The sequence below is a fragment of the Anticarsia gemmatalis genome, chromosome 13 (genome assembly GCF_050436995.1).
Source record: "Anticarsia gemmatalis isolate Benzon Research Colony breed Stoneville strain chromosome 13, ilAntGemm2 primary, whole genome shotgun sequence".
In the NCBI taxonomy this organism is placed as follows: Eukaryota; Metazoa; Arthropoda; class Insecta; order Lepidoptera; family Erebidae; genus Anticarsia; species Anticarsia gemmatalis.
The window spans coordinates 6,472,195-6,484,596 of NC_134757.1; the positions used below are offsets into that span (position 1 = coordinate 6,472,195).

The 12,402-nt window shown below is 35.2% G+C and overlaps 1 protein-coding gene across 1 annotated transcript in view; it reads left to right on the forward strand.

Annotated features, from left to right (window-relative positions):
- The window catches only part of LOC142978044 (transducin beta-like protein 2), a 52,962-nt gene extending 40,580 nt beyond the window's left edge, over positions 1 to 12,382 (forward strand). The window contains exons 4-6 of the mRNA XM_076122279.1: positions 4,469 to 4,841; positions 8,100 to 8,285; positions 10,723 to 12,382. Coding sequence (XP_075978394.1) covers positions 4,469 to 4,841; positions 8,100 to 8,285; positions 10,723 to 10,937 — 774 coding nt within the window. The 3' untranslated portion in view covers positions 10,938 to 12,382. The remainder of the gene's footprint in view (positions 1 to 4,468; positions 4,842 to 8,099; positions 8,286 to 10,722) is intronic.
- The last annotated feature ends 20 nt before the right edge of the window (positions 12,383 to 12,402 follow it).

Here is a 12,402-nt window from a genome sequence, read left to right on the forward strand (position 1 = left end):
CTAGCAAGTTTACACGGCTGTAGGATGTTGAATGCTGCTTTGATATTTCTGAATGCGATGAATACGACCAAAGTATTCTTTGAAGACCGGAATTGAAATGTTCAGATTGCCAACTTCCCGAAACAAGTTATGTGCATACAATTGAAACCTCTCTACTTTCTCTGTTCTGAACAGAGTATGTTCATGTGTTACGTACGTTTCTTTGTGTTACAAATCGTACACTCGTGGTTTCAAACAAGGCAAGTAAGTACACGAATCTCACCACTTTTGCCTGTGTAAAATTACTTATTGAACAAGCTAGATGGAAAAATCGTTTCTAATCGCATAAGTATTGTATTAAATTTGATCTGGGGAGAAAATCTGAGTTGGAAATAATAAAAAAAATATACCTTATCGAATTCAGATTAGCAAAGAAGATGAGGCCATGACATGCTATTATTATGTCTGGAGATATATTTTTGCTATAATAGCTTATTCAAAATAAGGCTATGTTAACACAATTAGCTTGTTGCATTTCGATAGACTACAATGTCAATAGTATGAAGATATTACTGACATTGACAACCGAATATGTGTTTGTGATTACATCCAAGTCAGAGGTTTGATTGCATAGAGAGTGGGTATGCTGTTGTCCGCCCACGGGCAACTAGGGATGCTACTTTGATCGTGGGCGGCAACTTTGTTACAGCGTATTTTGTTCACATAACAAATGAGTTGAAAACTCTATTTGTATCACAGTATGAAAACATATAATGAGTTTATAATCCATTAAAAGTTCTTGAATATGGATTAAGCAAAGGAAGTACGTAGTGGTGACCGTTTATCTCCATGGGAACCTCATGATTTATGAATGAATAAGTTACTGATTTTATAAACCTTATGCAGTTTTTTGTTACGTGTCGCATGTTAGTGCCAAATGATTGATCAGTGTTGTTTGTAATAACAGAGGTAAAGAATATTTATTTTTAACTTAACTGCATGGTTGTGACGTAACATCCATAATGGGAATACTCCGATAGCTTCTCCTACATACATACATGACACCCACACGGTATACAGGATGATAGGGGTAGTCTATTCTTAGCCAACACTGAATCCGATCGAAACATCAATTGAGGATGGTCAATGAAGATTATTTCATCAAAATTTGGTATGAACTGGTTCCACGAACTGGTACTTTAATAACGTAAAAAAAAGAGTTGCATTGTATATGCTACCATTGAAGGAAATGACAGACCGAGTAATAGTATATTATGAATAATACAATTGAAGTTAATAACAGCAGTTAAAAAGGGCTTTTATAAGCTATACATACATTTTGAATATTCTGTCCTTAAATTGCTACTTTTCTTGAAGGACTAAAGGAAAAGGTATTCATTTCACCACAAAAGAATTTTTACAGACCAATTAAGTCGTAAGGGAGACCGGTACTGCGTTCCCCTTTATATCACGCGGCAGGAACTGGTGTTGTTTAAAACAGCCAGTATTTTGAATTCAATAGTGATGACGAAATACACATTTTTGAAACGCAATGTTCACGTATTGCAATACATGACGTTATGAAATATTCGTCATTTATCTGTGATCAAAATAAGATAGTATTGAATAAGTAATATTACGTACTTTATGACTAAGTACCGATTGTAGAGAATATCACGTACTATTTATCAGTGGCTGACGCTCATTGTAGTAAGAACAAAGATGTGTATTGTTGCACTTCTTTGTTTTTGAGATTATGGTGATGTAAGCATCTTAACGTGATGTCAGATGATTTATATACAAAAAATTAACTAACCGTGGAGTAGCATCTAACTAATGATCCGACCACCACCCACACCGCAAGCCAGTTACGTACTAAACCTTCCATTAATGTTCATGGAACCATAATCACATTTGCGATTGAACACCGTATTAAGCACAACAATACATGCATTAGGAACACTATTTTTTCTAGTATACAAATAAAATAAATGACTCAATCAGGAGTCTTTAAAATGTTTATTTAAGGTTTTGCCTTCCGCTTGTTTATAAAAAGCTGGAGTTCACCATAAAAGCAAGCAGGCACAATGTCAGTCACGCCCGCAGATGTTTCAACATTTTATATAAAATTTAACAACCTTGTGTTCTCGGCAATGAACCTCCGCAAAAAATATACAAACATGAAATAACCATTGTTTCGTCAGATGTATGAATCTTTATGAAAATCCACTCGCTTATATATCTTACACAGTTGAAGTTTTTGTTGCTATTGTTGGCGTGATACGATCACAAGATTTCGCTAATTGTAGTGCACGAGGCTCCACTCTCGAGTGATCTCTGCACTGTCTCAATGCTGCAATAATTCCCATCGCTAAAGAAATCGTCACAGAAAACATTTAACATGTATGTACTCGTTTTCTATCAAAACTAAACATCTCCTTTGTTTGGCAGATAACGTTCTCTAAATGTGTTATTATCATTTATGTTTCAATTATTATTAAATAGGTCACTAGCTAATTGACTGAAGTTAATTTTGGCTAGCACAAAATGTGGTTGAATGTGACTGTGTGCACAGATAGCGAAACAAAGCAATATTTCAAACTGTTTGTTATATTTGCAGATCATTTTCATATTGTGTTGTGATGTGTGAATGGTCAAAATAACTGATCTGTGAATGCAATGCTGCGGTTTGGTTTCCATATTATTGTTTTGTTTGGCTTTAGATGGAAACCCATAAGGATTACTGTTGAAAGATTAATTAAAATATATTTAGATTCGATTCCTGAGAGTAGAATAAACATTTTCGTTAAATTATCGTAGCTTGAAAACAATTAAATATGCGTTGTTTCTATTGGGGTCGATGACTAACCTAACTAGTCAATATACTTGTATCGCTTTAAGACCTTATTTTGGTTATATTTTAAAGAAACAAATATTGACTGTCTATAGCTGTTAAATATGAAGACAAAGTAGGTTGAAAGATTTGGGGTTGGTTTAAAGTCGTGCATGAGTGAACGCAGAGAAAGCTGGTGCAGGATAAGTGCTTTTTCGCCTTTGTGTTTGCTTTCTAAGTAAATGAAACAATGACATACGAGTATTTCGTGATAATTTTGTAAATATATCATGGTGTTCTAAACGAAAGAGTTTAGAATATAAGGTGTTGTAAAGAAGCATAATAGACACACCCTTTCTAAACGAATGCAGGACACAACATAACTTTGAAACAAATAATTACCTGTTTTGTTATAAATTAAAAAGAAAATTAGCTTGATATACTTTGTAAAGCTTCCTTGGTTGCGTCGAAGCAAAGTTGGGAAATCAGTTAATAAAGCAGGAAAGTGAATTCCACAGCCAGTTACGTACCAATAATGTTTTGCTAGATACAACGTTAATCCCAGAAAAACACGGAGCTGACTGAAATACAACATGTACTTGCGTCATCCGGGTCACGACACTGGGACGGCTCAAGTTCGTTTACTTTGGTATTCGAAAAATTCATGGAACGTCTCAACATGTTGGTATATCATACGTAGGTGTAGTCATATAGCACCGAATGCGGGCGGCCGATTAAAAAAGACCTTCCACCGGAACAATGACGCTTTGATGTAGGCAGCACACTGATCAAAGCATTTACGCCATCTGGTAAACGTTTACACTGTCTTTACGCGATTGCAATAGTGGCCATAATGGCGTGCTTATTTCAATATTTATGGTTGACTTATTGTGTGGCCGATTGTATTGCTAAAGTATAGGTAGTGTACGTTCGGATCGTCGCACGCGCAGCCTCGAATAATATTATTTTTAGCCGCAGGAAGGTTCTCTTGTCCGTTTTCCGCACGCATGTATAGTATACAACTTACATAAAACATGATGCTCAGTTGTAAGGGACTCTACTGAATATTCAATATTATCGTGCCTAGTTCCGCATTTAATGTTCTGTTTATTCCTTTAACTATTACAATAACCTTAGAAGTGTGTACCTTATCTATTATAATCTGTTGGTTAAATATTAGATTTACATCCATGTTTGGTATTAGTTCTTATCACCTATGGTTTGCTTAAGAATAACGGCGACCTCTTTGTGCGTGCTACGACTACGCCGCTAGGTGGAAGAAAGTGTTGGCTTAAGCGGTAATATTACGCCAGTTCGGTCTAGATTTTCGCTAGTAGATACTTATTTGAGTGTCACGTCAAAATCCCCCACATAGAATCTCTGAATAGTAAAACAGATGTGATCTATATTTGGAACGTGCACACATGACACTAATGACGGTGCCATCCCTACAATATTGAAGCCTAAGTTTATTAATGTTACACGCAATTTGTCACCTGAGAGCTTTTAGCTGACATAAAAAGAAAATTGTATTTTTTCCTTCCTGCATTATAACTGGTATGAATTGCATTTAAGATTTCAAAGCGGTCGTACTGACGGCGAGGTTAATGAGGCTACGTTTTATTTCTTTCGTTTAATGAACGTTGTAATTTACAGGTGCATGATGTTGACGTGGTGGGTTTCGACATCTCAAGCAACGGCAAATTCATGATGTCGTGCTCGTCAAACAACGACATGGTTATATGGGATCTCAAAGGGCAACAGCTGGATAGGCTGGATACGTATTTGATGACTACGCATACAGCCAAAGTGTCGCCGTGCGGCCGCTTTGTGGTGGCGACGGGTTTCGCGCCCGACGTCAAAGTGATGGAGGTGTGTTTCACAAAGAACGGGGAGTTCAAACAAGTAACAAAGGCGTACGAGTTGACTGGCCACTCTTCAGGTGTTTACGACGTAGCCTTCGACGTGGACACGTCACACATCGCTACAATATCGAAGGATGGCACGTGGAAGCTATATCATACAAAGAGTAAGTACATGCTATGTTTAATGCGCAAATGCTTCCTCATTATCACTTACATTTTACGTAGGTATATGTGGTGTTCAGACGTGACTGGAGAGGAAAACATAAGTGTGGCGCGACCGTGACGTCAGCTTTACTTACACACTTAAATATTTACATCGACAAATTGCAACCTGACTGATGTAAATTACACTATAGTTGCAATAGCACCGGGAGCAACCTATTGAATTGAAAACTTTCAACTAACAAATGCAGTGAGCTTAAAGTCACTATCAACTACATACAAAATTTACTAATTAGAGCAGTTGCTTGAGATCCATCTTCAATCACCTTATTGTTAGTAAAATATAGTTCTGTAACAGTTAATTGGTTATCTACATAGGTTACCTTGAAATTAAAAATAAAATAAAGCTAGTATATTGAAAGCGGTCGACAAACCTTCATAACAAACTAAGTGCATTACGTAGTAAGTGCGTGTACATCATCATTACAATGAACGCGCCTTGATTATTTAGATAAATATCGTAGTTAATTAGAGCTTCATTATAACAAACAATGTAATGTCTCTATCAGTTTAATAGTGTCGTTAACTTCAACCATCAAATTATTTGTACGTTCTATGAAAAAATACCACGCAATTCTCCATCAGGTACTACGGAGTACTACGTGCAATAAGTAGTTTAACTAATGTATTTACGTACTTGGATTACATATCTAGTGGTCACGTGTCATGGTATTAATTACAATATGAAATGCGCAGATTGTTTCTATACATATTATTAGTGTCAATGAATTATTATCATCAACAAATGTATCTACCGCGTACAACAATAACAGAAGATGAAGTTGCAAATATATAATTTGTGTGACACAAAACAGATTGCGTGTTTTTCTGAGGTCACAAACATATAACTATTTGGATTTTTTTTTCATAAACACGTGTGTTTTTATTTTGTATAATTTATACTGTTTTAATGGATCCTCGGCGAGATAACCGACGACGTTGAATGTTTGTATACGTGGGTAAATTTATGTGTATTTTTATTAATATGCTACGTTATTTCCCGCAGATAGGGAAAATTGAATTTTAACGGGCTCTAGTGACATGATAAAAACCCAATGCATATTTATTGATAGAGTCTGTTTTAAACAAACTGTCCCTAGTAGTATAATGGTTTTAGTCCGTGTAGTGATCGATTGGGAGAATTACAGTGGCGCCAGTTTCGCGTTCGTCGAATAAAAAACAAAGGAGAATCGCCCCTGGACTTTGAGCTTGGACGTTGTGCAAGCCTCGCCGCGATACATAAATTTTCTTCTGTCAATAATCGTCAAGATCACTCGGGTATCACGTTTCCTGGAAATAAACATTACCCCACTCAGTACGGTAAGTCAGCAATTTCGCAAGCGGCGAGAGCGAAGCCGTTGGACTGTCGACGGAAAAGTTGAGTTACGAGGCACTACCCCCTTCATTGACGTAAGCTCAGCTGTCTAACACATAGGTATAGCATTAATACAAAATCTTTAAACTTTCTGTATATTTATGGTGAAAAGACTTAAAAAGGCATATAAAGCGATCTCGCGTACGAGCTTTCCGCCATTTCGCGATGTTTCTCCGGCAAGCAACAGTTTCTGATGTAAGATTTTCAATTCATGGGATTTTGTACGCGACATAAATCATGCAGTTCACCTTTATTGGGAATCACCATTAGCTGAGCAAAACGCGTCACATTGGGCAAGTCCCATGCGTCGGCACGTTGTTTTATTTCATAACAACTCCGTGACGCCTCATAAGGTTTATTTAAATTTTATTACCCGTTTTAATAATATGTTTATTGGTAGCCATGTTAGTGAGAAACGATTTCCATTTCTAGTAACCAGCTAAACTTGATGACGATACTTAGAGCTAGTTTTTTTATCTACACGCAGCATCAAAATGTATTCAGGTTTCTATCCAGTAATAAAATAACGGAATATTTATTAGATAATATTTATTATACTACTTATTATAATAAATATTATATTTATGTTGTTACTTTGTGATAATAGTCACCTTTAAAAAAATATTAGTAACATATGTGGAAAATTAGAAATGAGTTCCTAAATTGCGAAATTTGGGTAAATTCCCGGTATTTCATAAAAAGTCCAAAGTAATTCATTTAGTTGAGATAAGCCGTTCACCGATAGTTCGCGAATGCTACGTACATAATTTGTTTATGAAACAATTGTTCTACTTTATCTGTTCATGAATGACGTGCGATGTATACAATTTCCAGATTATCTGCTCTGGGTTTGAGCACGTATAGAATTCAGATAAAATTACTTATTATGAGGTCATGATGCGCCGGGTGTGTCTGGAGTTTACAATACTAGTTTACGCAAATTTAATATAATGATATTTAGGCTCGATTTTTCCACTTCTGTTTAATTATCAGATAGTCTATTAGACGAGAATTTACAATAGTTTTCTTACTATTTTTATAGTCTACTTTGTATGACTTATTTCTTAACTGTGAAACTGGCCCCTAATTTCCTTAAATAATAGATATCTTTTTCTTCGAGAAAGACGGACAAAAGATAATCTATACCTACCTACTTTAAGTAAGAAAAAAATCTTTAAAAAACTAATTTTCTACCTGTATGTTGGTTCAACCAAAATAGTTTTAAGTATATCTTGCATAGATTTGGGACAATGTAACTGAATTACTCTCTCGGTACAATTGTTAACTAAGATTTGTAACATCGTTACTTTACAACGGCAAATTCTACATAATAAGTGATACGTATTTAATTATCATATTAACATTTAAACTATGAGAGAATTTCAACATTAGTTCACATGGTTAAGTAATTTATTATAAACTTAGAACACGCTAAGTAATTATTTATATGCATTTTTTTTTCTTGGCTGATTTCCAACTTTACTACACAATAATCTTGCTGTTTCACAAACCTCACAGTGTCATAAAAACGGATAAAAAATCTTATTTTAACTCCCCCTTTTAGAATAATTTTCTATTAAATTTTAGTGTCTTCGTGAAAACAAAACAAAAAACGAGCATATTCTATGAAGAAAGAACGCTGTGCAGACGCAAATTTCTAAATCCTTATGCAACCATTACATATTTTTTGTAGCACTTACATCAAACATTATTTCAGCGAAACCAGCATTTTACTAACTTAAACATTCTTCATATCTAACTAACAGTTATTTTAAAACAATAAAATGTATTTTGTATATTAATAGTGTGACATGTATATTTCCAGTCGACTACGTGCGCGGCGAGTCCCCGCACGTGCTAGAGACGGGCACGTACACGCAGTCCGCGAACCCGCCGCACATCGCGCTCTCACCGAACGCCGAGGTGCTGGCCGTCTCCGTCGACTCCTCCGTTGAGTTCTACGACACATACACCGGCAAGCTGTATGATACCGTCGAAAATGTTTACTCTGGTAAGTATTATTTAGTAAATCTTGACTTTTAAAAAGTAAATAGTATTTGCTTTTTAAACGTCACTTATGTCCGAAGGTGGTCTTACCGACGGTTATCGTGTTTTAACCTAAGTACCTGGGTTGTGGAGGTCAGATAAGCAGTCGCTTCATGTAAAACACTGATATTCAGCTGCATCCAGTGAGGCTAGAAGCCGACTCAAAGATAGTTTGGAAGAAAGGCTAGGCTGATATATTATGTAGTAAGGTGGTTGAAAATGCCACGCTTACGATCCACATTCGTCCCATCTTATATTCGATACAACAGGTTAGCCTATTGTTACGTTACTTTAGCCTGAGTTACTATTCGATATTCCAACGGGAATGGAGAAACCTGAACCGTAATTCGGGCCCAAGACCATGTGATCAGCGGTCGTATTAGCCGATCAATTGGGCCGCAAAGGCCTATTGAAACGGAAACTACAGAAATCTTTAGCACCTATTAATTAGGAAATTATTTTCAAAATATCCAATCTTATTATTGAAATCTTTTACTAATCGAAAACAACATAATTCTAACACGAACTAATTTTATAAATCACAGGAAATTTTTCCACTTTGATAATTTCCCGGAGAGAATATAAGCTCATTTGATAGATGAATTATTGGAAATATCGGTTTTGTGTATATTCACCCCTCCTCCCTGACGCTCGCACAGGTATTACGGATCACGGCATTGATTGCAACCCACCAATACTCTGAATTGTATTCTCAGCGTTTCTATGAAAACCATCTGCAGCAAATAAACAAAGGGAAAAATATGATACAATAAATATTTGCACTGAAAAGCTGTGATCCGGTGTTTCATAGAAGTCCCTTACTAAGAAAATCATATCAAAAACATTTATAACATCAGTAGATATGTACAAAGCTTATAGAGTAACGAGAGTGAACTATGAGTGCCTATTTAGTTGAGGTCTAATCTAATTTTATAACGTAGGGTCATAAAAGCCCCTATGTACCCACTAGCTGTGACCTACTTATATCTGTTAACGCGCGTCAAATTACTGTTACTAAGTTAGCATACAAAGATGGAACGATACGAACATAGTTCAATGCAATGTTTTAATTTAGATATTAGTAATCAAAGATATCGAATTACGTGAACTAAATAACTTAACATAATTCTGTTTACATAAGCGGAAATGTTAGAATCAGTAATAAAGATTAATACAAAATATAAAATTCTGTAATTATGTTGTTGTAATGTCGTTTGAATATCGCCGAGACCTTGGCCGCTAAGGTGGATTGTCATGAAAAAATATCATAAAAATCTTGTTTATCCGATTGTTGATTCACCTATTTCACAGGAATTGTAATTCCTCGAGTTATTTTCCACACAAAAAGAATTTAAATTTCGAGGAATGCTTAAAATATAAGCCAGGGACTTTTTAAAGGTTTCGCATATGTAAAGAGTTTTCAAGTGACGTGTTTCGTCACTCAGGGAATAAATTATTGCTCAAGACGACGAGAACATTGAAAATATCAGTATTCAATCAATTACAGTATCTATATTTGGATTAAATAATGTAATTCGCAAATTAAAAACAATTCGTTAAGCGAGTCAGAGTGGTGTATTAATGTATGCAAAAATGGTTATTGGCCTGCTAATTGGCCGATTTGGTTGTTTAATATTCGAATGTTATAAAACGTTTTGTTTAGAGTTGTTATGACAGCTGCAAATTATGAATTACATTATTACTTATGTCAGCAAAAAAAACCGTTAGGAATAATTGAATTGTTCAAAGCATATGTATACGTGAGGCGATCGGTATTGCGTTGCGCATTGCCATCGATCTATACGCCATGGATAATTTAGCGTTTCCGAGGTAAAAGCCTTGGGTGGGCGTTACTGACGTGTTCCCTTGTTGTCGCAAGTACTATTGTATCGCTTAATCTTCTTTGTTTATTCATAAAGCATCTACGTAATTGCCCGAGGGTAAAAAGTACTTCTTAATGACTAGTTGCAAATATAACCCTGGGCTACATTACATCCTTATAGACTTTCGACGACTGGTTATTATCTCAGTATCGTGAAATTACCAAACAGTTAATAAAACACTGTAGATCCCTCTAGATGAGCCTATGTTTTTAGAAATAATTGTTGCTGTTAATCTCGCTAGTCAATTAAACGACACGATAAATAAATCGCATTACAAATTCGTACCAATCTGCTAAATAACTAATTTGATAAGTTACATTTTATTTCATTTTAATGGGCGTGTAACTTTTGTATTTTTAGTCGAGTCCGAGGCTAGGGGAGGCCGTGAATTATTGAGTATAGTATTCAAGGTATCGTTATCGATCACTTGCATTTATAACTTCAATGAAATGCTCTAGTGATAACGTAGTAGCTATACAAATGTACGAATTAAGTAATAAACTATGTTTTTTGTTGCAGGCCTGATTAACTACATGAAGTTTGACGCAAGCAACAAATATTTGTTCGTGTGTGGCGACCGCGCCGTGAGAGTCCTCCACAATGTTTGCGGTTACCAAACTACTATAGACAGTTGCACCAGACTTCTAGGCTCTAAGCAAACATCGGCCACCGTGGAACGTCTCAATAAAACCATACAAGAGTGTAAAGCGACTCTCGCCAAGTTCGGCAAATAACGCGACTGCTTCAATTGCGTTATTAAATCTTGTCAAACTGCATTTATTGTTCATATATTTTGATATACTTTTATAACTATACATTTGTTCTATTGTCAGTGTTGCCAGATAATATGCTCTCAGGGAGACGATAATCTCAGTGGAGATATTTAACATCACAATATTTTATTATTAATTTAGAGGCATAATTTGTCGATTTTGTTTATTTAGCGGAAACAACATTAATTGTTTTGTTTACATTGGTTAGTTATTTTAAACTGAAATCTGGCAACTTTGACGATAATTATAATATAAATTAGCAATAAATTCTATTCATATGTCACAAAATTGACTCGAAATTTAATTGAATTATATGATCTCGGTACAAATAAAGTATTCTGAAATGTAATGATAAAGTTTGCTAGCAATAAATACAAATTAATATAGTCGGTTGCATGACCGAAGGAATAACGTCTGTTACGTGATGTTCACTCGAGTAACAGTAATGGTCATTTGCATGTCAATTATTATTGCTATTGTAAGACCACTACATTATGAGACGTATTACTTAACGTACTCGAAACTGACTGAAACATCGCTAACGTGAATAGTACTACTAGTTCCTAATCTTAAGCTATTTGACTGTTCCACTTCGTCCTTACATTGTTCCTTCGTATCTATTTCTTATTCATTTTAGACGTGCACCGACAATGCATTTTTTAGTTAGCTGTTTTGAGATTAGCCATTGAATAGTATCAGAGCAGTAAGTTAAAAGTTAGTTATATTTATAATGAATTACGTTTATTTTACGGACCGCAGAAGTCACGGTCGTTTGTTGTAAACCGCAATGTTCCTGACGTGTTAATAACTTTAACGGAGCTCAGGGTCGATTTTCACAATCGCCACCACATAAGGAACAAGTTCAGTTTGTTTTAGCCGCGAGTATTTTCATGATTTTAATTTATTCCTTTATACGTTTGACAACTCTTGAAATTAGATACGCTTTAGGTTTTGGAATATGTTATGGAATGCCATTTATTCGTGATTTTCTTGTATTAATTATACCAAAAAATTATAGTACAGTGAATTAGGTAATTTTAATTTGTGTCTATAGTCTTTATAGAAAGAAATTCGTTAATTTTTGTTTCAGTGTTACAATACCGTTGTCTTGAAATTATAAGTTATTGCATTTAAAGATGAAAACGTGAGCTTCATCAATCCGTCAGTGATATTCAGTAATACTTGAATATATAAATTGTAACGTATTAGTGATATAGATCGTGGCCGGTGTGTGACGTGGCCCTCGCATGCGAATCGATGCTACAATTAAGTCAAGGAATCGAGTAAGGTTATTTTTTATACATTTTTCTTGCACACGTTTTAGTGCAAATGCGTTGTTTTCTCCCAGTAATTTCTGATGCTAATTTAGTTATGTACTGATTTCTCAATAAATTTTATCTTTATAATTCACTGTTTTATTTCAAAA